The sequence below is a fragment of the Columba livia genome, chromosome 2 (genome assembly GCF_036013475.1).
Source record: "Columba livia isolate bColLiv1 breed racing homer chromosome 2, bColLiv1.pat.W.v2, whole genome shotgun sequence".
NCBI classification, from domain to species: Eukaryota; Metazoa; Chordata; class Aves; order Columbiformes; family Columbidae; genus Columba; species Columba livia.
The window spans coordinates 7698587-7726576 of NC_088603.1; the positions used below are offsets into that span (position 1 = coordinate 7698587).

Sequence of the window (27990 nt, forward strand, 5' to 3'; positions counted from 1 at the left end):
TTACATGGAAAAACTATTGACACTGTCAAAACCCAGGCAGAAAGCTTGAAGCACAAACAAGCGCTTAAAAATACCACATATCACCAGCAGGTTGAGGGAGGTTGTTCCTCCCCCTCTACTCTGCCCTGGTGAGGCCGCTTCTGGAGTTCTGTGTACAGCTCTGGGCTCCCCAGTTTAAGAAGGACAAGGAATTACTGGAGGGAGTCCAGCAGAGGGCTATAAATATGATGAAGAGTGTGGAGCATCTTTCTTATGAGGAGATACTGACAGAGCTGGGGCTGTTCAGCTGGAGAAGAGAAGCTGAGAGGCGATCTCATCAATGTTTATAAATATCTCATGGATGGGTATCAAGAGGATGGACCAGACTCTTCTCAGTTGTGCCCAATGACAGGATGAGGGGCAACGGGCACAGACTGAAACACAGGAGGTTCCATCTGAATATGAGGAGAAACTTCTTTCCTTTGAGGTGCCAGAGCCTGGAACAGGCTGCCCAGAGAGGTTGTGGAGTCTCCTTCTCTGGAGACATTCAAACCCACCTGGACACCTTCCTGTGTGATCTGCTCTGGTGAACCTGCTTTAGCAGGTGGGTTGGACTGGATGACCTTCAGAGGTCCCTTCAACCCCAACCAGTCTGTGATTCTTCTTTTCAACTTTAAAGCTGGAATTAACAAAGTGTTACACAGTGGAAAGAAAGGTGGAGATGACTCAACAGGCTCATTTTGTGGCGATGCCTTTTGCTATTGCCTTTCCCAAGGCTCTTGTGGCTGGGAACCATAAGAGCACTCGGATGGTTTGAAGATGAAAAAGCTGGTGCGTGGAGGTAGTGCCAGGATGCTCACACTGAATACACACAATTGAATGAGAAAAATTCACCTCTTCCCAACTGCGCACCTCTTCTTAAATACAAAATGCAATAAAAGAGTGAAAATGGTGGCATGAATCATGAGGATCACACTCTCTAAGTCATTTTTCCAAGCACAGATGAGACGCCCAGCCCAGAGCAGCTGGACTCTCTCTTGGTTAAACTGGAGCCAAACTATGGCTAAAGGTGAGGCAGAGCTGGTTTGACTTTAATGGGATTTAATTGCAGTGACATGTCTTAATAACAAAATCCATGCCAAGGAACTGCAGTTGGAGAGTTGCAGAGTTGATCTAAGGCCAGTTTCCCAAGGATTTTCACTCCCACCATCCTCTAACCTGTGGCCCCCTGGTGCCACATGAACTCTCCTGGGTCACCGAGGTGGGTGCAGCCACCCAGAGCTGCTCCAGCCCCTGCCACAGCCACACGTAACGAGGTGCCTCACCTTGAACTTCACCCTGTTTAATGGCCATGTGCTCCCCCAGCACCATCCTCTGAGGTCGGGGACAATCCCAGAGTAGCCACCATCCTTGAGTCCCCACCAGGGTTTAATCCCTCAAAAAATATCTGAGATTTCACCTTCCTTCATCACCCCTGAACTCTGTGGTTAAAGGCAAAAACAAAACATCATCGTGGGGCCAGGGACAGATGCCCTGATGACATCTCCCTTGTGCAGAAGCTCCATCCCACCACCACCACCATCACCCCAGATCCAGGGGATCTTGTCTTTCAGGGTTTACCTGTCTGCATGGATATGTGCTACTGTGTTACATGGAGATGTTCCCTATAACACACAGAAATAAGACATGGTAATTTATTTTTTCTTTTGCATTTTCATTTACACAGTCTTCAGCCCAATGGTTTGGATAATATGAGCACATAAATCCACTTCTGCTAAGCAAATCTGAAGAAATCGTGGCCCATCACAAAGGAATACCAATGCAAAGGCTATTAATTAAATACACTAATTTAATTCAGAAAAACACTAAATCTCAGTTTCTTTCTTGGTCTTTGTTTCTACAAAAAGAAGAAAACCAGGGAAAAAGAAAAATATTCCAAACTACTGCAACAAAGTCCATATCAGTCACCCCATAGCCATGGCTTTGACCACTTCTCTAAACACAGAACATCCATCCCTGCCTGTCTTACTGCTCCTAAGAATTTGCTAATAATCCACATATTTTTCTGCAGACTGGGCTTCTGATTCAACATAATCTAGACAGCTGTACAAAGCGGTTTGTGCTAATCCCCGACATTTGCTTGAAAGCTTTCCCCAAACGCCAGCAAACATACGAGATGTCAGATCGGCGCTAATCCTCATTACTTACTATTTACGTTTTTAAGGAGGGAAGGGTCATAATCAGGCTTTAGTCAATGAGAGTGCCTTTGATTGCATCAGAAGCAAGGGCTTTCCTCTGGCCTTGAAGGATAAAACTCAACACTTAGATGCACATCCAGGAAACTGTTCCTTATTGCTCACCACCTTCATAGGGCTGACTAGCAAATATTGCTGAAATTAGCCAAAATATTTCCCTTTTTTTCCTCTCTCTCTCTTTTTTCCCCCTTTTCCCCAAATGAACTGGCTCAGGTGTCTCAGCAAGGATTTATGTTATTAACTTCAGGCACCCAAGTCTGGATACTGTTCACTCTGTTCAGAACGCACCAGTCAAATCTTCCCCTGTGTCACTCTGAGAATGTCAGATGTGGTAAATCAGGTGTGTTTAAATGCACATAATACAGCAGAACCTGATCTTCACATGGGTAGGAGCCACATTCTAATTAACTTTGCTGGAAGGAGCCATACTTCCTTCTAAAAGATGGAAAAATGTAGCTAACCACTCATCTAAATGTTCACGTCAATTTGTTTTTGAGGTTCGCTCTCCTGAACAAGTTTAGGCCAGTGCTCCATTGCAATCAGGCGCTGCTGCTGAGGATTCCTGTGCCAAAACACCATTTTTATTATCTGTCTATGTGTTCCAGCCACTGTTTGTGCTTCTTGTCTTTCAGAAATCCTTCAAGGTGCATCTAATGTGGCCCAGCTCAACACCTCTCTAGCAAAGTCTACGTTTTACAGGTTGCCCAGAGAGGTGGTGGATGAACCATCCCTGGAGACATCCCAGGCCAGGCTGGACGGGGCTCTGAGCAACCTGAGCTGGTGAAGATGTCCCTGCTCATGGCAGGGGTGGCACTGGATGAGCTTTGGAGGTCCCTTCAACCCAAACTGTTCTATGATTCTATGAAAGTATGGAGGCAGGCACTTAATGTAGATGCTAAACACAGGCACTATTTGCCACCTGCAGCTACTCTCACTTCAGTATTAAGCATTAGTTTATGTGCAATTCTTCTGCCCTCTCTCAGAAAGTCTTGACCTTTGTAGCGTTTGGATGTGGGTTTTTATTTCGCATGGGTTAAAGCCAGCTTTGGCTTCGGGCTGCTCAGTGCTATGGGGGCACGTCAGTATGTGAGAAGAATTGGAGCAACCACATAAGTGCAAATGGCATCATCCTGTTGGAGTTACAGCTCAGGTTGCCAAGCGCAGCTCACTCACCGTTAAACAGCTCTGTGGAACGACTGTGAACACGAAGAGCTACGGAAACCTTATCCTGAGGTTAAGCAAACAAATCTGACACCAAACCTTCTGCCCAGCGGAGGCGGGCGGTGAAGCAGATGCATTCGCAGTGACCCTGAAACGAAACGCTCAGGATCCCCAAATAACGGTGTTTGTTGAAGAACATCTGATTAGCAGCTAACCTTCACATTGTCTTCCCCAGAAGAAATTAATTGCATGAGAGTGCGTGTATTTGTCAACGCAAGTGCATGTCTGTCGTGATATTGAGAGCAATATCCCGACCTGAGAGCAACGGCAAACCTTCCTGGAATGAGGAGAGAAGGTGGTTTCCTGAACAACTGCTGAAATTATTGCTGTTGCACGTGTCGGAGGGAGGGATGCTCTTAGCCCCTGCTGTTTGAATGGTTAAGAACTAAAAAATAAAAATAAAACGGAAACATAATTAACAGTTCTTATTATCCCGCTCAAAACCCAAACCAACACCAAAGCGATCCCAGTCTCTATGTGCACCAAGGAGGAGCGGCAGGGTGCCCACGGGAGGGCACCTCTGGTTCACAGTCACGTTTGAGCTGCCAGGGGTTGCAGTCTGGGCTCCGCAGCGCCGCACCGTCTGGCGCGGCTCCCACGGGCGCTCGTCACCGCGCCCCTGTGTCACACACCCACGCGAGGCTTTCAAACCACGCTTACACTTCGGGCTCTGAGAGCCAGAGCAGCAGGAGATGCTGCAAGAAATGAACTACAAAAAAAACTCGTTGCAAACCGCCGCGGTTGCCTACCGAAAAAATGGGCTTATAGGAACCCCGAGGCAAGCTTCAGAATAACTTAGCTAAGAAATTGAGGTGTTTTGATGGTTGATCATCAAAGATGCTGAGTATTTGTTTTGCATATCAAGTACAGACTGATCAATATTTTTCCATAATCTAAAATAATAATTTTTTAAGGATGGAGAAGAGAATTCAAATACTGTGTGAACTGTGACAAAAAAGGGCACAGCGGAAATCCCATGGAGAAAGAAATTAATTTATTTTTCTTAAGCAAACAAAACACCAAACAATCCCATTTTTGTTTTTTAAACTGACATAAGAAACATCCTATTTAGATTTCACTAAATGCTTAGTGCCACATGCTAGAACCAGCCAGGCCTGGAGGGAGGAGGGTTAGTCTATTGATCCATCCTAGAGAATGCAGGCACAGGGACCTTTGTAAGCTCCTGCTGGTTCAGTGGTTTTAGGATTGCCATAAATCAGTTCCTGATATTTAGACCTTCTCAGCAACGCTCTGTACATGTCTTGGTTTAGCTTTTTAGCTGGATAACAAATTCCAACATCCAGAAAGTGGCTCAAAGAGAAACAACCTGAGGAGAACACCAGTTACAGATTATAGCTCGTAGTGCATAGGTGACTCTACAGACAAAAATTTTCCCTTCAGAAAGGTCACTGTTCAGGACATCACTCTCAAAATCACATTTCACTACAGCTTCAAGCTGTACCCATCATGAGTCCTCATCTCACTGCCCCATCCTTTGCTCTTTTGCATCCACACATGCAATCTTAGCGTCACAAACCAGCTCATACACAGGCAAAGCACAGACAGGGCTTCTGAGCATTTTACAACCCCCATCCTGCAAATCGAAAAACGGTGCAAACTTTGGGGAGCATAAACCTCCAGCTAATGTGCATATGCGTGATTGTGACTAGTAAAATGCTTTTATGAACCCGAACATGGTCCTCTACAAGGTGTCATCCATCATTATGTCCCACACTGCGCCAGGGAAGCTTGTCAGAAGTTTTGCTGGATTCTCAAAGCACTTGCAATATCTGGCTCCTGATACACATATTATCCCATTAAGGATACATTATTCAAACAAACTTCTTTAAAGATTCTGATGGTTGGGAACCATTCATAGGTCAATGTCCAAAAATTAGACGCAAGACACATTTTCTAACATGACATTTTCTAACATTTCAAGGCCAGGCTGGATGGGGCTCTGAGCAACCTGATCTGGGTGAAGATGTCCCTGCTCATGGATGAGCTTTGAAGGTCCCTTTGAACCCAAACTATTCTGTGATTCTATGATTCTACGACTAGAAGACGTTGCCTGTCCTTTTTTCATTTTAAACTAAGAACATGACTTCCAGCCTCCTCCAGCTGCACGCAAAGCAAGCTTGAAAAATTACGATTAGATGGTTTTGCACAGCAGTACAGGAAAATAAAGCAAGACAAATTGCTCTACTCCTTTCCTAGGTTTTATGGGATGACAGTGGAAGAGCCTACGCCACCCTCCTAAGGACCAAGCAGTCCTACTCTTCCCCAAACTGCCCCCCTTGTCCTGCATGAAACCAAAGCTGCCCACGAGCTTTCCCTGCAGCATCCCACCCTCCTGCCCCTTCAGAACACAGGGGAACTGTGAACACCGAGAAGAACTGGAGATGAAAGTGTCCTCAGCTACCCACCATCCTGATACAGGTTATAATTGATGTTTCTCTACGATTGTGGTCTGAAGGCTGGGATGGTCCAAGACTATGGGATGAATTTATGGATTCAGCAAAGAAAAATCCAAACATAGAGTCCAGCAGCCGTCAGGAGAGAGGACATCCCATCATCGCTGAGTGTCACAGGACGTTATTCCTAAAGAGCGAGGGTGGGAAATAGCTTGAGGCAATGGTACATTAAATTCCTGCGCCCGGCTGCCGACCCTGCCCAAACCTGTCTTGGACTAAACCCCACTGCCCTGCAAGTTGTTACCTGAATGTCATGAATACGGGGGAAAATCTTGAGGGGGAATGAATTTCAGTTTAAAGGCCTTCGAGGGAGCAGAGCTGAATGGTTTTCCGCGTTTTTCCCCTGAGGTGTTGGAAATAAGAGCCTCTTGCTCCATCTATGGGTAAAAACTAGTACGGTCAAAAGATTTTCTTACAGAGGGCATGGTCTACCCATGAGATGTTCTCCAGGAAAATGAATTATTAGAATGAATAAAAGATATGATAACTTTTCTGTATTGCATCTTGCAGTCTTCTGAGACAAATACTATCTGGTCCTTTATTACTGGAGCACTAGGATTAAAATAATCCTCATGGATTATTTTAGGCACCACAGTTGCGTTGAATTTCAAGGGAAAAATTCCTAAGACAAGGCAGAAAATTAAAACTTTACATTGAAAACCATTTCCTTTCTCAAATATAGTGCAAATTCACAGCACTTCAAATCCGGTGACCAGCTTCGAGGTGTTTGAAAGCCACCTCATTTTCAATTCAAAGTTCTATAAACAACCTTTAATTCTGAGATAAATGTATCTTTTGATCACATCCACCACAACCCAAAGCTTCAGGTCAATGGAAACCTTTTAATTGATTTCCTTTGCTGTTAATACTGGCAGCACCACCATGAGTCATGAGTATTGCTGTTACTTGAACTGATATTTTTGGAAGGGGAAGCAGGACTGGAAAATACCCGACTGCCCTTCAAACAGGGCATTTGGCCCCGCAGCAAAAGCTACATTTTAATGACTAAAATTCCATACAACCATGTACTTTTAATAAAATATTCTGAGTACTTTTAGTTTTAGCCTATCTGCAGGGGTAGCTCCCTGATTTCTACTCAGTAAAATAAAGCTCTGCTCATTTATTTGTGTATGTGTTGTCTCTGAAGGGAGAGCTTGTGCAAGACCATAGAAAAGTCTAATCCGAACTGTGTTTTCCCCCAGTGCAGCTTGTCCTCCCATGTTTACTTTGGATCAGCTCAGTTTGCTTTACCGAGGGTAAATTTGTGGCATTTCTTCTTTCTCTTAGCATTGTACCCGCTCGCATAAATTTGTACACAAGAGAAATGCACTCCCTTCACAGACAAACCTCAATAGCGTCACAGAGCATCAGGTCTCAGTCTGTTCCTTGTGAGAGCAGTTCACGGAGCTTCAGGAAAACCTAAGACAAACTGGGAAATGGTTCCACAAAGCCAATTCTGACGTCACTTTGCACAGCACCTCAAACTTGTGTCTCTTCACTCGTACTTTGCTGCTGATGTCCCTGAAAAACACCTAGAAAACCAGTGTCAGCTCTGTAGAAGCCTCCTGCCAGCTACAGTGCTATTCTAAAATTTGAAAACTCCAATTTACTCATTAGTTTTCCTATCCAATTGTCTATAAATAATTAAGATGTAGTTGTCCAATGGTCCACAGCTGCTCATGTGCCCATGCTGATGGGTAAACCCAGGTACAGAGCTCCACATCTCACAGACCCAAGTCTCCACCAAGCTTAATTCATCCCAAATCCACGTTCAGTTTTTACTGGTCTAGCAGTGCTGTTTAAAGAAATTTTCAGACAAAAAGAAATTTAAAAGCTTAGAATTAAATTTCAAAGTACTTGTACAGAAGCCCAACATGCAAAGAGCTGACTTGGACTTTTCTGAGGTGAATTCCCCAAACCAAAGGGGCTTCTCTGGTGGCCAAGCACACACCTCACCCCGAAAACATCCCTGCAGAGCTTCTGCCAGGAGGGGACTGAGGTGGGTCTGTTACCTTTCCAAAGGTGGGATGCTGGATGTGAAGCTCCAACCAGCACTTTACTGATTTGAAGCTGGTCTTACAAAATACCTGGAGTGTCTGGCAGCTGAGTACATTTTGTGGGATGGTATTTTTCCTTTCAAGGCAAATATTTTGTCAGATCAGTCCATGGGGTTATGACCATATGCTGGATTGGGGTAACCAAAGGGAAAAGGCACCAGGACAAGATTTTGGCCACTGCCAGAACAAGTGATACAATATTAGAGATGAACAAAAGCTTTAAACTCGCAGCCTTAATTGGAAAATGTTTTAAGCTTCATGTCTACAAATCACACTTTGTGTTTTAATATCATCCTACTCTAACCATTAATACCTGTCCTAGACTGCATATATTCCAAAGGCAAAATAACAGCTGGGAAAAGAGCAACTACATGGGAAAGAAAGCACTGTAAATACCACACAGGCTTTAAAGCGAAAACAAGCTAGGGAGAAGTTGCTTCCAAGAAAAACAAGGAATATGCGGAGTAACAGGTTAGCCTGTGTTTTGAACAACACGTGGGAGGAGGAAGTGGAGGGAAGATGGATGTTAGTTAAAACAAAGCCTGTATATATTTCCCACATACACTGCCCCATGACAGGGAAAGGAACGCAGCACAGACGCTCTTCACGTAAACTGGGGGACAACAGAACCCCAAACCCTGTGACTTTTTAACTAGTGATTTATTTATTTATCTATCTATCTATCTATCCATTTATTTATTTATCTATTTATTTATTTACTTACTTACTTATTTATTTATTTAAAATTGCTGATTGCCTGGATAAAGTGCCAATTTGCTATAAACCTGAAGGGAAGGCTCCTGTGCAGTTTCTCACTGCGAGTGACCTCTGGAGGTCTCTAGTCCAACCCCTGCTCAAAGCAGGGCTTCAACTTTAAACTGGGGTTTTCAGAGCCTTGCCCAATTAAAATCTGCAAGGACAGAGATTTCACAGCCCCTCTGGGCCCCCTGTTGTGATGCTGTGTCACCCCCATCAAGAACGATTTTCTTACACCTGCCAGGAGTTTCCCTCACAGCCTCCTGCCCTGTCGCTGGGCAGACCTGAGATGCCCAGCACTGCCTTCTCCAAAACCCCATCACATGGCTGAAGACAGCACAAAAGTCAGAATCATAAAATCACAGAATGTCCTGAGTTGGAAGGGACCCACAAAGACCATCGAGTCCAACTCCTGTCCCTGCACAGGACAACCCCACAGTTCACACCGTGTGTCTGAGGGTGTTGTCCAGTCTCTTCTTGAACACTGTCAGGCTTGGGGCCGTGACACCTCCCTGGGGAGCCTGTTCAGTGTCCAGCACCCTCTGGGTGAAGAACCTTTTCCTCATGTCCAACCTAAACCTCCCCAGCACATCTTCCTGCCATTCCCTCGGGATCTGTCGTTGGTCACTAAAGAGAAGAGCTCAGTCCTGCCCCTCCTCCTCCCCTTGTGAGGAGCTGGAGCCGCCATGAGCTCTCCCCTCAGTCTCCTCTTCTCCAGGCTGAACAAACCAAGTGACTTTAGCTGCTCTTGTTAAGTCTCCTCCTCCTCCTTCTTCTTCCCCCTACACCAGGTGCCCCAGCCCCTTGCTGGACCAGTACAGCCTTGTCTCCTGTACTGGGGAGCCCAGAACTGGACCCAGCACTGCAGATGTGTCTCACCAGTACTCAGCAGAGAGGGAAGATCTTCTCCCTCGACATGCTGGTGATGCTCCTCCTAGTGGAGCCCAGCACACAGTTTATTTTCATTTTAATAGTAGCAACCCAGCTCCAGTGGCAGATCGGCTGTAAAGGCAAACATGCATGGCAAGTACCTCTCATTTCAATGCACTCCCGGTTTCAGAAGTGATTAACTTTTAACACAGGTATCCCAAGCTGCTTGAGAAAATGGGATTTTAATCACATAGGCTGCGACAATTTTGAGCAGTGAAGCATTTATGCACCTTCAGAAACATGGAGACGTGCTGGTTTTGCTCTTCTCAGAGCTCTTTAGTGCAGCATCTGCACAAAGGTCTGAGAACACTGGTCTGAGGAGCCTCTGAGAAGTCTTGGCACTCTGAAAATGCTGTGCAAGCCACAGAGACTTTGTTTTGAGTGGGACATAACCAATTAACTTCATGTTTTGTACTACATAGGGTTATTCTTTACCTGCAAAGTAGAAGAATGCAAATGTTTTTATTGGGAAAAACTACCCAATACAACAGAAATGGTAACTCATAAATCTCCTGAAGTCCTTAAAAGGTTTTGTTAAATAAAATTTGGTAAAATGCAATTAAATATAGTAAACCCTAAGAGTGTAATTTGTTGCCGACCCCTGCTTAGCACATTCTGAATAAAATCTACTTTAATATGGCAGTGAAGGGTACGTATCTGCATTAGTCTCTCCATAAGAGAGCTAACGATGTGAAAGCCTGTGGTAAGAAATGCTCTGTTTTGCAAACAGCTGCAGAATGGGAAGAGTTATCAATTGAAACACTAATTTAAATCATCACGCCCTTGCCAAGAGCCTGTCCCTCCTGCTCTAAGGACAAAAGCCCACGAACAGCCGAGCCCAGCGCAATTCCTGCCGCCCTCTCCGGAGCAGTGGGGTCACAGGCATCTTCTGATGGCTCAAAAATAGTGCAGCCCCGTTCCAGGGCTGTTCCTGCGACAGTGATGTGACCTTATCAAAAGGATTTTGCTGACTACTGGAAGATTCCTTTATTTAATATTCTGTTGTACCTAGCTAGGATTTCAACAGTGCTGTTTGCTTGGATAACTGCCTTAAAACATCACGAGGTGGCTTCGCTATGCAGGTGACATCGCTGTTACTCGCACAGCAGCGAGCCCTTCTCTGCGTACTCCATCAGCAGCACATTGCCTATGCAATAATTAAACCTATGCGGACCAGCCAAAAAAGAGCTTAAATGGATCTTAGTTATTGTGATGCTTGAAAAAGAGGGGAGCATAAAAAACATACTTGAACTTTAGGCAGAGAAGAACAAAAATCCTTGAATAGAAATTAAGCTTGGAGTCTACTTGGAGTCCTTCAGAAACACTGACTCAACTACTTCCAGTCTCCTGAAGGTGTTTTAGAGTGAGGCAAGGGCTGGAAAAGATGCCATTTCACTTCAGCTGCAGCAGAACTTCTCATAAACATATAGCAAAATCCTATATGGGGTTTGATAGCTGTGTTCTTGTGCACAGAAATCACTATGAAATCAATTGTTCTGATTAAAACCAACATTTTAAAGGGAAATAGATGAAGAAAAACAAGAAGGTGCCTCAATACTACTTAAAAGTCACCAAAAGGTATCAATAGCTTTCAGCACCTGGAGTACTGCATTCAGCTTTGGGTTGCCCAACGTAAGAAAGACATGGACCTGTTGGAGTGAGTCCAGAGGAGGCCACAATGATGGTCAGAGGGCTGGAAGAGCTCTGCTGTGAGGACAGGCTGAGAGAGTTGGGTTTGTTCAGCTTGGAGAAGAGAAGGCTCTGGGCACATCTTAGAACACCCTTCCAGTACCTAAAAGGGACCTACAAGAAAACTGGAAAGGGGCTTTTTACAAGGGCGTGTAGTGATAGGACAAGGGGTAACAGCTTTAATGTGAAAGAGAGTAGATTTAAATTAGATATAAGGAGGAAATTCCTCCCCACGAGGGTGGTGAGGCACTGGGACAGGCTGCCCAGAGAAGCTGTGGATGCCCCATCCCTGGAAATGTTCAAGGCCGGGTTGGACGGGGTTTGAGCAACATGATATGGTGGGAGGTGTCCCTGCCCGTGGCAGGAGGCTTGGCCTAGATGATCTTTAAGGTTCCTCCCCAACCCAAACCATCCTATGTTTCTATGAACACATTGCATGAAACATAAGCCAAATGCAGGTCTACACATCACTAATTCTGTATCTATGTTGTCACAGAAGATTTTACAACAATTTATCATTGAGTTATTTCTTCAGTTCACACAAGGAAAACTCGCTGTGGCCTGACAATCCAGTACCCCAGAGGCAAGATATTATACTTCTCTTCCCCTCTAACTCCGTCCTCTTCCTACAGCCTCTAGCCCCTTGGGTAGACCAGGGCTGGTTTGTCGACCAGCTCTCGGAGCCTTTATTCAGCAAGAAAGTTTTAAAACCAAAGCCTTTTCTGAATCCTGCTAATTTCTGAGTCCTAACGGTGTTTTAGCACATGGGCTGCTGAAAAGGTAAAATGAGTGTCTGATATAAAGCAGACAAGTGCTCTGAACCATGGAGGTCTACAATGCCTTTCATATTCTGGCAGAGAAGCTCGAACGCTCCCTTAATGGTCATTTGATCAGAAACACAGACAATGTACTTCTATCCGTAAAAATCCCTTTTTCCCCCTACGAAAGGGCAAAGAAATACCAGTTAAATAAACAGCTGAAATTCTCTACGGAGTCTACAGAAGCGAGCCACCCTTAGCTCCCGAGATGACATCTTTTCTGTGCCCACCTCCACCACAAACCCCACAAACATCTCCAGCTGTTCTGGAGCCCCAGCACTGGCATCCAACCAGCCTTGGAGAAACCACCCAGAAAACTCCCACTGACATGGATGCAGATTTCTAAGCAAAGCTTTGAAGCGTAATTTCCCTCCTCAGCCCTGCACAGGTCATACCCTAATGGTCAGCATGTCAGAAACCCAAAACACATGGTGAGTGAAAGCGAAAACGAACAATTAGCACATGCCTCATCTGCACTTACTTCACTACCGCAGGTAAAGAATGGGCCAAGCCCAGAGGTACCGTGTATCTTCCTGAAATAACATGAGCAATTTCTTACTTTTTCTTGATCTGGAGAAAAACTTGATGCCCCCAGGAGAGGTAGACGGGTTAGAATTGGGGGAGGACTCTTTGGAGGAGGACCTGAAGATCCCACTGAAGCTCATTCGGCGTGGGGAGCGTGGGGGAGACTCCTGGTAGGGGAAGGGGAACACTGTTTTGGGTGAGCCAGGGCTATGTTTGGATCTCACAGGGGCAGAAACAGGGCTGGAAGGTCGGTTCTGGAGCCCTTTTGAGAAAAGGCCTTTTGAAGGACTGCCAGCAGAGCAGCTTTCTTCCGCCTAAGGAGGAGAGAAAAAGGAAGAAAAGAGAAAAATCACCATTAATTCAGTTCAGCTCAGGCCGTCAGGGTCTCTGCACTTGTCTCAACACAATCAACTCCTGTTTGTTTGGGTGGTGGATTAGCCAGACCACACCTTCCCCTGCGCCTGCCCGCATGAGGCTCTGTGCTGCCCCTTGCTCTTAAAGGCAAAGTCTTCAACATGTGTGTATATATTTTATCATCACACATATAATGCAGGATTTTCTTTACCATTTGCAACACATCCCTCTTCCTTCCCTGGACAACTGAAAGGTGACCGGCAATTGGTTTATTTAGGGCAATGCATGATCACCATTAAGGAAACACAGCACCCCGAAGTCTTCCTCCTGAATTTAAGTGCATATCTATGATACTTAAACCTCCACTGGATGACGCGACACAGGACAGTGCACAAGCTCCCAAGTGCCTGACAGGTCTCTACAATGACAGGCATAGCCACAACTGTGGGATTGCAACTCCAGTCCCAAAAATAGAGGAACCATTTTAGAGTGGCAACGTTTCTGCTAATTACCCTGCCCTTGAGCTTGGGTACGACCTTTCTAACAGCTCTATCTCTTCTGGGACCTGTGCTGGCTTTCCAGCTACTGTGAATATCTGTGCACAACACAGCACTGTGTGGGCTTGCCCAGCAAGGGGGATAAATATCCAGAAAAACAAACAAACAAAAGGAGCAAAGATTAAATTCTCTCCATGTACAATTAACAGAGGCTGACCCAAAACCCACTGTGGGATTTGCCTGTGCCACACATAGAGTTTATTTCCCTCTGGATGCACAAAGTACTCCTGTGGCCACGAGGCTGCTATTTCAGCTGGGGGCATGTCTCGTGAATGAAGGGCTCTGTTCTGGCAAAAGGCAGCGGTGGGTTCCAGGTCTCCAGGGAACACGTAAGCGAAAGCCACGGTGTGTGTGCCCAGGGGCACAACGTGCCGTTGAGTTTCAAGCCCTTTGCACACCGGCTCCTCTCTTCCCAATAAAGCAAAACGAACTATGGAGCAGACAGCAACTTCGGCCTGCAAAGATGCCACCTGATGTGTGTTAGTCTAGTTAGGTATGGGCGTTGTTGCCATGGGAGTCACTGTAGGGAAAAATGGCATCTTTTATTAGGATGACTTAGATGAGAGAAGAGATGAAAGAAAGCCTCATAGGTATGTATGCCCTCCTTTGGGTAAGTGGAGGGCTTGTGTATACAAATCCAGCTAAAAATGGTCAGCTGAGTTTAAAACATATATGCAATTAACTCCCTTTTCAAAATAACATTTGGCCACAGCTCCAAAACACTTGCAGAAATATGCATGAGCAGCACGATGGCCAAATAGCTGCTCCCTCTGTAACACAGGATTCCACTTCTCAGAATCCTTCCCGTCTCCTGCATGTGCACTTTGGACCTGCTCCTCTTTCCACGTGGGATGGGACAGAGCTGGAATGGGTCCTGTGCTGTGGGAACTGCAGGAGGGCCTGCAGAGAGCGTGGTCCCTCATTTGGGAAGGTTTTTGAGCTAAAAGGCAAGTGGGACTTGGTCTGGAAGATGGACAAAAATAGTGTAGGTCACCAGGAGGGGCACGGAGATGTGCCAGCACAGCCCTGGACAGCTGATGAGTTCTGCTCTGTGCCCCTCTGCACAGCACGGGGATGTCCCTCAAGAGGCACATCTTTGTACCTGCACACTTATTTTTGACAGCACAGACAAAAATATACCCATCCTTTTGCAGAAGAATTAGAAGAACAGTTGCCCTCAAGGGGAAATTTTTGTAAAGGATAAATCAATTCTAGCTGAAGCACTGGGTACCAAACACACTGACATTATCCATTAGACAAGATAAAAGTAATGGTTTGTGCTTAATGCAGTGGTCTGAGCTTCCAACTCCATCATGGATTCTGCGTGCAATCTTGAAAAGTCATTTCATATCACACATCTGTTCTGCCGTGAGGACCATATCTCCTTCATTCCCACCCCAAGTGGGAACACAGACCATCTCCCGGCCAGTATTTATCAAGAATAATAGAGCACAATCCCTCAGCTGAGACTTGGAATAATAGCCACGCTATAAGTAAATTAATAAACAAATGGCACTTTTGTCATGAGTAAATAGTCCCAAAGTGGTAGCTTTTTCATAAAGGCTCATTAACTTTACTTAAATATCATCTGTAAATCATCTGAGACTGCTTATACGTTGTTCTCTTCACAAGTACATAGTCCAGCAATCAGCCAAGTGGCACAACAGCACCTCCTCCTGCATTGTGATTTAAATAGGTCTGTTGCCAAATGTACTGCCTGCCATTTCTTTTTAATCATAATACAAATATACCACTACTGGTGTAATTTAGGACTGTTCCCAGGATGGTAATTTCATCATAATTTTTTCTAAAGTAACAAGCCATGACATTTGTAAAGCTGAGAGAAGGACATCGTTCTGGTGCCCCCCTTAATATTTTATGTTATCTTTTCTGCATGCTTGTTTGATAATAACGACTCCCCGATAGGAGACCCATTTAAAAGACTATGGTATCCTCACAGGCTACAGCTATTCTAGAAATGTAAAATGTCAAGCAATAATTCATCAAAAAATGTCAGTATTCCCTTGTACACACAAGTGAGACACAAAAGCAAATTGTTCTCCAATTCCAAGCAGAAGCAGCAGGATATTTTTATTTATTGCAATCACAACCAGTTGCTTTCTTTCCATTGTGTCAAGCAGATGAATTAGCTAATTGTCGGAGCACCGGGGGCACACTGCTAAATACACATGCACATGCTACTAAATTAAAGGAAATTACTACATTGAATTCTTCCCCAGCCACTCCACATGTTAATTATACAGAGGTTACACCCACCATCAAAGCAGATAAATACCTGTGATTTTGCTTTGGGAATTACAACAGGATTGCTTTCTTAGAATATTATTTGAGGCTAATGGATTGCAAGTATTAAAAGGTGATTAGGTACATCTATGAGTAAAATCAGCAGCAACAATAGTTATCACAGCGCATATAAAAGTCAGAAGGCAAGGTTAATTCTCCTGCTTCAGCTGGAAGGTGGAAGGATCTCTGCTGCGGAATGAACCCCACGGTCCCATGCAGAGTCAATGTGATGACTCTGGCAGTGATGCTGGGGGCAGGTTACACCTAGATGGAGCAGCAGCCCATTCTTCATGCTTTTTGGACTCATTTCCTGAAGCTATGGCAGGCGAGTGGGCACAAACCCCCCCCAAGTGCTTTGGAACGATAACTATTCCTCCAGCTGAGATGTCGCAGTGAAAAAAAGCATTGCAGCCTGGTTTCTCACATTCATAACCCTTGTACATCAGCTTGTGTTTGTCCAGGAAAAGCAGTGAAGTAAGAACGGGCAGAAATATGAAACACGCCTAATAAATGAACACGGCGATATGGCTCATTTGACCCTGACTGGATAATTGGCCTTTTGAAGATAAGAAGTCCAAACACGCAATGAAAGTACAATAAAAATAATTGCACAAATAAGGTCTAATCAAACAAATTAAAGATTTCCTCTAAGTACTAATATTGTTCACCTAATTTAAAAGAAAAAAAAAAAAAGGAAAAGAAAAAGAAAACAAACAAACAAAACCCCCAAACAAATAAACCACACCAACCATCAACAGATTATCACCTGAACTGGCTTTTTGCAGAGTTTATATGGGAACTTTGAGCTCTACACCTAAATTTGGACCCCATAAGCCTTAAAACCAGCTATGCTGGAGAGAAATCTCAACTCCTGACTGTATGTCTGCGGAGCAATAGGGCTAAATTAGCAGCTGACTGCATTTGCTCCAGGCTAAAGCAGTTACCTTGCATAGCACTGAGTGAATATATCCTAAAATGCTGTAAGACAGTATCAGTTTTCACGCTTCAGAGCACAAAAGAATTCTCAGCTGGGGACCAGGGAGAAACTTTGCTGTGTTGTATACACCAGATGATTTTATACAGGCTCCTAAAATACATGCAGAACTGGCTGCTGTTGAAAATAAAGCAATGAAATAAGATGTGTCTTACAGTGCTTGGCATCTAGCAGACTTACTTTCAATTTTTGAATGAAATGGAAAGCGATAGCTTGGCACCTGCCTGGAGCTGGGCAGCTCTGGAAGACTGCAGCTCGAGAAATAGCTGCCTTTGTGATTTCCTTGGAGGTGGGAATCCTCTGTTCCTAATCTCTTCTTCCTTTCTCACAGCTACACCTATAAATGGCTTGGAGCCATCCTGCGATGGACCAGCACACTCACACCTTCATTTTCAACAGACCAACTCCTGAGTGACGAAATCCCAACATAAACCACTACCAGTCCCAGACTAACCCATGCCAGGGAGTGAAACAGCTGGACACAGGTTCAAGCCATCATGCAGTTGTCCTTAGGGCTTCCTGGCTTGCTCACCATCCGATGGGGATTTAGACTGTGCCATGAGCACTGCCCAGGTGCCACCTGGGTTCGCAGAGAGCACTAGCCAGGGATGGTCACAGGTTGCACAGGACCATCCTGCTTCAATGGGTGCAAGAGCTTGGCTCTACAACAGCACTGTGCCCCAGCCCTTTATCTCTGGGCGAAGAGAACTGTTGCTCCTGTTGACATATCCCAAGTGAGCAGCCTTGTATCTCATGCTGTTAAGAACTGTTCATCCTGAGGGTCAGCCAGGTCTTCCTATGTAAGGTCCTTTCCTATGACAAAATAACCCTTTTCTTTGCATCATCAACAAATTTGGTTAGCACGCTTCTGTTCTTCATCTCAGCCTTACCAGCAAAGAGCAAACGAAGGACTAAGCCTGGGGAAACTCCACCAGTTTTGCCCCTCCACCCAATAGCTGCCATTTCAATACCAGCCAGACATCTTTGCCTTCAACTATTTGGACTACTAAAGACTAGAGAGCTCGGCAATCACCAGTGTGTGAAATTTAACAAGAGGAGGTGCTGGATTCTCCACCTGTGACACAGTAATCCTGGTTATAGAATCACAGAATCATTTTGGTTGGAAGAGACCTTCAGGATCTCGATCAGGATTGAGTCCAACCATAAGCTAACCTACTCTAGCACTAAACCATGACCCTAAGAACCTCGTCTAAATGCCTTTTAAACCCCTCCAGGGATGGTGACTCCACTACTGCCCTGGGCAGCCTGTTCCAATGCCTGACAACCCTTTCCAGGAAGATTTTTTTCCTAATATCCAATCTAAACCTGCCCTGGCACAACTTGAGGCCATTTCATACAAACTGGGGGAGGAGAGGCTGAAGAACAGTGCTGTGGAAAGAGATCTGGGGGTTTGGGTTGATGGCAAGTTGAATATGAATCAACTGTGTGCACTGGCAGCCAAAAGGGACAACCGTGTCCTGGGGTCAAGGGAGGTGACTGTCCCAGTCTACACCACTCTGATGTGGCCCCATCTCAAGCACTGTGTGCAGCTCTGGGTGCCTCAATTTATATAAAAAGGACATCAAACTGCTAGAGTGTGTCTGGAGGAGGGTGACCAAGATGGTGAAAGGCCTCGAGGGCAAGACTCAGGAGGAGCTTCTGAGGTCACCTGGTTTGTTAAGCCTGGAGAAGAGAAGGCTGAAGGGGGAACCTCACAACAATCTACACCTTCCTCAAGGGGGACAGAGGATGGGGAGGTGCTGATCTCCTCTCTCTGGTGACCAGTGATAGGACACGAGGGAATGGAATGAAGCTGAGTCAGGGGGAGTTCAGATTGGAGATTAGCAAAAGGTTCTGCACTGAGAAGGTGGTTGGTCACTGGATCAGGCTCCTCAGGGAACGGGTCATGGCCTAAAGCCTCTCAGAGTTCAGGGAGGGTCCGCACAACACCCTTAGTCATATGGTTTACTTTTAGGTAGCCCTGCAAGGAGCAGGAAGCAGGGCTCAAAGATCCTTTATGGTCCCCCTCAACTTGAGATATTCTATGATTCTATTTTCTTACCTGAATTGCAATTCTTCTTCTTATTCTACAAGAAAGATTAAAACGCACTACATTTAATCACCACTCTATGGTCACTCCCAACTCAATGTGCTAAGAGACGAAACTATTCATGCTTCACCACGAACCATCCACACTCCTTAGTCCTGCCTCTTCTCACTCACAGACAGAAAATTTCCCAACGTTGTCATTTTGTTTCCCATACTTTGCATAGAAAATCTGATCCCTCTGTTTTACCATCTCTAAGAAGCAAGTTCTGCTCCCAGCCTAGAATTTAAGGACCACTTAACTGCAGGGAAGACAAGTGTCCTGCCAAAGCAATGTGGCCAGTAAAACGGACGAGCTGTGCTGAGAAGACCTTGACCATGAACAGCGATTGCGTTGGAGCCAGAGAAGTGCAGGCGCTGCCCATGTCCTGACCACAGCACCTCCTCTGCTGCCCTGCCAGGCTGCTCCAGCAGCGGGTCCCTTCCTGGGCACGCAGCCTTCCCCAGGGGATGCCCTCCCTAAAAACTCTCTGTCTCCAGGTCAGGAGAATTTAGACTCATTTTTCAGAACAGCCTGAAAACAAACCTGCCTGGAATACCAATGGGCCCAAGCTAAACAGCTTTTCAAAATACTACTGAATTTAAGTGAAAGTTATTAAACGCTCCTGAGCTCTGCTCCTTTTTTCCTCCAACTCTGAACAGTTAGGGCATATGAGTTCTGTTTGCTTTTACAACAGTGAGTTATTTGACCTTTATTTTGCCTCTTCACTTAAAAAAATATACATTTGAAAGGCGAATAACAGAAAAAGAATCACCTCCCACCACCCTTGACAGGAACAGTAAACACAATTAGAGACAATACACCAGATAGACGTCTGCACTTGTTTCCTGCCCTGCCACTGCATCTCAATAAAAAAGCCCTTTGATAAAGTTAATTGGATGATTCTGTCATTCTGCTGGAATAACAGAGCTCGCAGAAACACAAGAGCTGACATCATTACACTGAAAGGTAATGAAGGACTCACTCTCCTGGCACCATGTGGTCACACTCACCACCACTGGTTCCCTTGGTTCTGCATGAGCAGTAACAATTGAGATGACAACGTATTTTAGGGGATCAGAGATGTCACTTCCCAAAACTAAAGTACAATAACACTCCCCCAAATTAAAACACAAAGGGATGTGGCTGGCAGCTCTGAGAGCCCCACGTTGCTGTCTGGATGGCTGGGGTGAGGTTTCCACAGAGATCAGGGCTGCTCCAATGCAGAAGCAGGCTTGAGGAAAGGTGAGTCAGGGGTGGCTGCTGCTCCACTTACTAACCCTTAAATGAATTTATCTTAAAGCAGCGGGTGGGAAGGAGCCACACACATGGCGGTGCAGCTCTTGGCACACGTGAACTCGCTCCATCCACTGCAGGTGGCCCAGGCCAGGGCTGAGCCACCAGCCAGGACATGCTCCCCATCCTCCTTGCTGAGGCCAATTCACTGCTCATGAAGAAATGCATAAGTAAAAGACTGGGAAAAAATAAATCAAAAGGAGATTTATTATACAGGAGGGCTAAAAATGGCGTAAATTTTGCTCCTCCTCCCTGTTCCAGGGTTTGCTCATGCAGTTCCCACAAGTCACTGGAGAAAACAACGGCAATGCTGGGACCAGAAGCTGGACAAAGCTTCAGTATTGGAGTCACTCCTTGGATGTTTTCTGAGCCTAGTTCATCAACGCTTTCCTGCATCACTGAGAGCAGAATGCCAACAAACACAGCCGTAACAAAACCCCTACTCCTTTGTTTGTACATCCGAAAAACAACCTAATCCATTAACCAGTGTGTCACATCCAGGATCTATGCACAGCTGACTGCCTACAACTATTCTGAAAACCTAACCAAAGCTTGGGGAAAGACTTCCCCACACCAAAGTCTGCATTATTTGCTCCTAGGAGTAACTGATCATCATTTGGCCAAACTGAAATGGGCTGGTTGTCTGCAAAATGTCTTTTAGGTGATTCAGGTTGTTCTGCATTGAAGAGTTTCCTGCTAGAATTTACCACTGTATTCTCCCTCATTTTAGTACGAGCTACAAATTGTATTAGTAATGAGTCTGTATTTCTTTCAAGTCACTGATAAAGTATGATATAGTATAGCAACAGAATATTTTGTCTGCCTAGAAACAAAATTTTCCACTGATGAGTCTCAATTTATTTTATCAGCCAGGTTTTTATTCATTTAACAGGCTCCATGTTTATTCAGTATCATTCCAGTTTCTTAAATCAAAATGTCTTGTGCTACACTTTTTTATATATGACACTGACACTATGACATTTTTCACCAAATTTATAATTCATTTAAGCCCACACATTTGTTTAGTAAGACTTGTTTACCATTAATTCCAATCCAAATGAGTCTATTATAATAGCATCATTAACTATCCAACATTAGGTCTTTCATTGTTTTGCCCAGGACTAATGTTAGACTGACAAACCTGTAAATTATCCTAATTGCAAATAATGTAAATATTAACATAGTAATTGTTGGGTTTTTGCAGTCCTTTGGAACTTCATCTCTGCTCTAAGATTTATTCAAAATCCTCACTAGTCATAGAAAACTGTGTCAATTAATCCAAGCGTGTTTATCAGAGTTATTTGAATTTAATTCTAAAATGCTTAGCTTCAGCATCTTCTGCTTTAATTACACTTTATTCATTAATAAGACAGTCACTGTTATCATCTAAGGTAAATATTTCTCCAGCTTTTTCCCCATGTAGAACTTTCAATGCACCCTTCCAAGCTTTCTTCTATATTTTTATGACAATTCTATTACTTCCATAAAGAAATGGATGAATATTATTCTTCAAACTTCTCTTTTTCCTTCTCTTCCCTCATCCATCTACAATTTGCTAGCTGCCTCCACAGACAATTTTCTTCTCATCTCATTTTCTTCTCTCTAATCATTCACAATCCTGGGCTTTCAGCTGAAACAAGTGCTATCGGTTTCCTATAATTTCTGTACCACATCCTTTTACCTTTTAGATGAAGGATCTATAAGCATTCAAGGTGTTAGTATCTCCAAAATCAATAGAGCCATTTGGGTGCAGAGGGACACTCACCCCTGATGCCGCCCTGCCACACTGTACCACAATTATTGTCTGAATGATGCTCCACATCAGTCACGACGTTCCAGGCCTCTAAACTGCCCCTATCTCACTGTCTTTTCCCAGACTGAGGAAATCCAGTAAATCTACTTGCTTTTTGGTTCCTGGTTATCGTTATACTGCTGTATTTAATGGTTCTCTAAGGTCTGTCTGTTAGGATTCAAGCCATTTCTGGAGAGTCCTCACTTTGAGTGAGGCAACCAGCAGTACCAGTTGTTTTAGACAAAGCTACCAGTACAAGCACTAAGGCATTTTGTCAGACAACAAGAAGGGCCAGAATACCTGCCACAGGAACAAGAGCTACGTTTCTCCATCACGAAACACCAAAAACTTCTACGCAAGTCTTCAGAATATGATATTATATTCTCTATCTTCAGTAGCGGAAGGTGAAAACTATCCCTATGCCCTTCCTGTCATCGGTCATAAAGGGAAGAGGAATACGTCATTTATAATAGTAATGTTAATGAGAAACGATTAAGGCTAAACTGCAGGAAATGTGCATCACATTCCCACCGCTGCCAAAAAAATCCTATGTGAAGCTGAAGAAATAATTCCACACTTGAGTTTCCTCCCTGTGTAATGAGGATTGTTGAGACCGAGAGACACCTGCATGGTAAAGAGCTAAGAATCTATGTGAGAAATGTTAATTCAGTTTCTAAAAACCTTTCACAAAAAAACAGGACAATTAAATTAATGGTGGATGGGAAAGACAGGTTGTGAATGACTCTTCTCTGCTTTGATCTGTAGCTCAGGTGACAGAAGAGATAAGTGAAGGAAGACAGCAAGGCCTGATGGATTGCTGGTCTCCAACACGACCGGTGAATCAAAAAGCCAAGCTACTGATGAAATACTGACTTCTAAGCTACAAAAGTTACGCATCACACTGCGATTTTAAACTCGAACAGAGAAAAACCATCTCACTTGCAAAAGAACAGCAATTTGGGCATGTCTTTATGTAGCACCAGCGGGGACTGGCAAACATTTAGTGAGAATTAAATAAAAGACTGCAGCCTGATGCCAGTCATCATTCACTAGCAGCAAAGATCACACCCTTCATGTCAAGGAAAATGATATTTAGGATGAGATGTGTGGCACTGAATTTCGCTAGCTGATTGCTTTCTTATCCGAAGTTTGGCACTGACAGCTGGTTTCTTACCACTTTGTTGCACTTATTGTACAGAGCTCCAAGTGTGATGTTAGAAAAAAATCCAGGTTTTATACCCTCAGTCAAAAAGGCCAGTTAAAAAAAAGCAATTTCAGATGTTAAGCCCCAGTTGCACGGTTATTTTAAAGCGAATTGCACTTCCACAAGCAGAACTTAACCCAAGTCTGGGGAAAAAACCAGCATTTACTGGAGCTGCAAAAAGAGGCAACTACTGAAACATTCTTCTGGTTGTCCCCAAGACAAGTTCTCATCAAAAGAGATTCCCAAGAGCAGTAAGAGGAAAAACAAGGGCTTCATAAATGGTAAAGCACAAGTCATTAAATGATATCATGTAATACTACACGAGTGAGATTAGCTTTGGTACATTTTTTCTTCATGACTGAGATTCACGGAGCTTTCTCACCTTTCTTTAGGAGAAGAAGGTGATAAAAGGAAAAATCAAGTTTTGGTTAGAAACTTCTGCCTTCTTGCAGCACGACAACCCTTTTCAAAACCAACACATTGTTCACTTTATTGAAACCCACCAAACAAGCACCTTTTGATAACACTGCATATTTTAGCCTCTCTGGCATCTACCAGAGTTCCTCTGCGTCAGTGACTCCTACATCAATCTTAAAAGGTCCAACGCAGAAAAGAACAAGGCCAATGTTATAAACATGCTCAGCTACTGATGGATTTTTAAAAACTGTCCCTTCCTGCAAGGTGCAAAGGAGTAGAAACTCATGCTGTCAACAGAGCTAAGTTATTATTGTTCTAGATGTAGATTTAGCTTCACTGAGGAGATATTTATTGCTTCACCTGCCTTGAACCAGAACTGCAGACTCTTGACAAATCGCTTGTAGCAGGTTTAATCATCACAGAGTTCCACAGCCTTGTAAATACCGTGACAAGTCAGACTGCTCCACTGTGTAGCTATAGATCAGCGTTTGGGTTATGTGCTGCTCGGAGGAGTATCTCTCTCTTTTCACCGAGCCTGTAACTTGCCTGGCAGGAGACTTATATTTAGCAGACCTGCTTGTACTTTGACGCTTTGTGAAAATGATGAGGCCAGGACCTGAAGATGACAGATCCCACCCACAATTTTTATTGCTTTCAAGATCGTGTAGGTGCCATTTAACCATCGCTAATGTCGTTCATTGAATACGCTTGCCTGATCATTTTAAAGCAAGTGAACCCCTTGAATATATTGGTTTAATTTAATAGCAGGACACCAGAAAACAAATCATAGCAATTCTTCCAGGAGGAAAATCTTGAGTTCATCTCACATCGAGGAAGAACCTTTCCACATAAACCTTGTTTATGTGATGACCTGACCGCTGTGGCTTCAGCAAATGAAGGCAGCTCATTTTGCCAGTGCCAAGGACACCGAACAGTTAAAAACTGTAACCAGAGAGTAACCACCAGGAGGCAACTCCAGGAAAACACACTGAGCCGAAGTCACCTATTTGGGCATTGTATCTCTGTAGCAACACCACAAATTTTGTAAGTTAACTACATTCCAGAGAATACAGTTATGCAATATCACTTCATTGAATTACAACAGTGCTAGACACAACGCCTGCAGTATTTAAAGTGATACCACCAGAAGCTGGCATCATTTACAGGTTATACTGCACGAGCACCATCATGGTAAGATCTGCAAAAGTCACTATATTTGCCCGAGTGCATCACCCTCAACAGAAATGGTGTGGCAGAAAAGGCTAAAAAACCTCAGGCGTTTTTTAGCCTAATAAATTGTGTTTACTACCAAGGGACTCGGCCACTACAGCGAAGGTGAAGCTTTGGAAATATCCTACCTTGCGAGAAGCATTTTTGTCTGCGCTCTCCACATCACCGTCCAAGAAGGGCATGGCAAACGAGCTGAGATCCTGCCAAGACAGAGAAGAGAAATGGATGTCCTACATTCATCAACGTCTTCTTCCTTCCACCAGATCATCCCACAATTGCAGCCTGTGATTTTATTCCCAAAGTGCCTACTGCTCTGCCCGTAGCAATTGCTGGTAAGCAGTAACACGGGCTCTGATCATGATATCATTAGCTATGAAATCAATGGCAGATGGAAGTAACAAGCAAATAGGGGGCCCTGGGCAGCTCTTGCACCACATCACCATGAAAAAGCACCTGCACAGCCAAAGTCAAAAGTCCTGGCTAAAACCTTCCAGGGCAGGTACTCAAATCCCACAGAAAAAAATTGTAAGAAATTACAGTTTAAATATAGCTACTTGATCAGCAAATGGCCTACGTTGTCTTCAGTGGGTGTATAATCTTAGTTTAGAGAGTATTTATAACAATAAACAAAACCTGAATATGTCGATGTTCTGAAAAACACATAACATATATAATAAACAGGGAGAAAACTGTGACACGCTGCTCGGGGGGGAAATCACAGATTCAGCTGCACAGATTGGAGAGAAGCACCCAGTTCTGCGTGACTAAAGACAATAAAACCGTAAGAAAAGCACACATGCTCATCTTTAACTAAAAAAACCAAACTGCAATTATATTCTACCTCCTGCTGTCTGTTCTGTTTACGCTACTTCGTGTTCCAGCCACGGGGTTTTTAGAGCTCTTTCTACACACATAAGGAAATTATGTTAGTGTCAAGTTTAGCATCTGTTTGATCAGAACAGTAGATAATGAGTAATTCTGTGACCAAAAGCATGGAGTTGCCTAACGCCGTGTGCTGAAGAACGGAGGCTTGGATCCCAAAGCTTGGTCTAAATGTCAGGAATACCTCCCTAGCGCAGAACCTCCCAGATGCGAGGCAGCTCCCTTGCCATGTCAGGATTCAGTGCTTCCCTACCTCCACATCTGCACCCCATTTTAAACAGTTCAAAACATAAATAAATAGCAATTTCATGTAAACATAATTTGAGATCAAACGGAGCTTAATTAAAAATTAGAACCTGCCAGGAAGTCTGCATGGCTTGCTTGCCTTCAAAATTCAGAGCAGCCACAGATCTAATCACATCACATTGTGTAATCGTACTAAATCCCAAATATGCTCAAAAATGTGTATAACTCAGGCATAATCCTTACAAGTGTTTGAAAATATTCTGGTTACATAATGAATAATAAAAATAAGGAACAAAATACTGAATTACTGGAACTGAAGCACATGGGAGTAATTCATGCCAAGCTGGGAAAAAAAAAAAGAGAAATAAAGCAGCAGCAGCCAGGCTTGGCCAAGCTGGGCCCGAATCATTAGGCCACAAACCAAAGTATTCCTGAGGAATTAGTACGTTCCTGGCTCTGTCTGTGCACATTCAACTGGAACCACCTACAGAAGCACCAACCCAACCATGTAATGTCACCCTCATGTCTGTGTTCCACATCACCTTCGTTTGCAAATGCCAATGTAAGCAAATATTTCAAAATCCAATGAAAAGGCAGTTTGTTTGGTTTAGATTTTCACTGTTATCAAGATTTGATGGAGGCTAAAGCAGGCAGCGCAGGACCTTCAAGAGAAGCTTCGGTATTAATTGGCTTTTTCTTATCATTAGTTAAGACCAAAATTACTTACATACTCCATATAAAAATTATTCAGCCATAAATGGCATTTATAAACACTGTCAATAAATGGATTATCATTATTATTATTACTCCTCCTTCATATGCTACTGCAGGACTTAAGCGAAGAATCTCTGTGAAGAAATTTAAGAGCCTAATGGAAAGTTACACAAAAAAATATCCCTCTGTGTTTACTTTAATTTAGCTACAGGATTTACCAACATTTTCCTCTACCCATCTTTGGTAGTGCAGAAGCTGGAATCTAAAGTGTGCTAAGTCATTTTCCATGGAATAAATCAAGGAAATTACCTCTTCTGAGCTGCACATATTAGCATCCCTGTATTACTATGTGTTTGAATCCACAGGGAGAAAACCTGCTGCTTAGAAAGGCTGGAGACTGGATGGAAGAAACTGGGTTTAATGGGACACATACCTATTAACCAGGGTTGAAAAAGCTGTTTGGAAAATGTGGAACAGCTGGGAACAAAACCATAACTTCTTCCTTTTGCATGGAAACTTTCAAAACCAAGAGGGGGTAGGTAGGTGTAACTATTTTGCTAGGAGCTAAATTTCAGTTCCTAGTTACAATTCCAAGCTTAAAAACACAAATATATTAAACTTTAAAGTCTAAAAGTATCACAAAACCCAGCTGATGACTCTATTCTAATTTATAACTCCCAGATATCACAGAGGTGTGCTAACTTCATCTGTCTTTACATGCAGAACAGGAGATTTCTACCTGAAAGCAGAAATAACTGGAGCTCTACCTCTCTGGACAGCATGAGACCTTTCTTTGTTAATACAGTGCTGGCGAACATTTGAAAAAGGATAATAATTGTACTTTCAGTCCTGTGATAAAGTCTGTAATTGTAGCTGCTACCCGACCATTTTTTCATCTTTCACTTCTTCATGGGATTCTCTATTGTGAAGGCATGTGTTTATAGAGGGAAAAAATACATATATCAAATGCCAGGCTGCAAATAACGCTCTCTCAATTCCAACCTGTTGGTTAAGCAAGGATATATTAGATGTTTATTTTCCCTTTGCGTGTATCTCTGCAGCATACAGACTAGATAGGCGTTTCTTTCTTGTGTTCCTCTTCATCCAGAAGCACATGTGATGATGCAGTTGGTGATACAGTAACCGTTAAAAAAAATGAAGTAAAAACTGCTCCAAAAGTGTTGCAAAACACCACAATAGTTCTTGACAG

At 43.8% G+C, this 27990-nt stretch overlaps 1 protein-coding gene across 8 annotated transcripts in view; it reads right to left on the minus strand.

Annotated features, from left to right (window-relative positions):
* Positions 1–27990, minus strand: part of PRKAG2 (protein kinase AMP-activated non-catalytic subunit gamma 2) — a 234603-nt gene that overhangs the window by 130568 nt on the left and 76045 nt on the right. For 6 of the 8 annotated variants that reach the window (XM_065050424.1, XM_065050423.1, XM_065050429.1 and 3 more), the window contains 2 exons: positions 25067–25138; positions 12739–13018 (listed from right to left, as the gene is read on the minus strand). In XM_065050424.1, coding sequence (XP_064906496.1) covers positions 12739–13018; positions 25067–25138 — 352 coding nt within the window. Of the gene's footprint in view, positions 1–12660; positions 13019–25066; positions 25139–27990 lie in introns of those variants that run through there. The other 2 variants (XM_065050433.1, XM_065050432.1) reach the window with 2 other exon arrangements.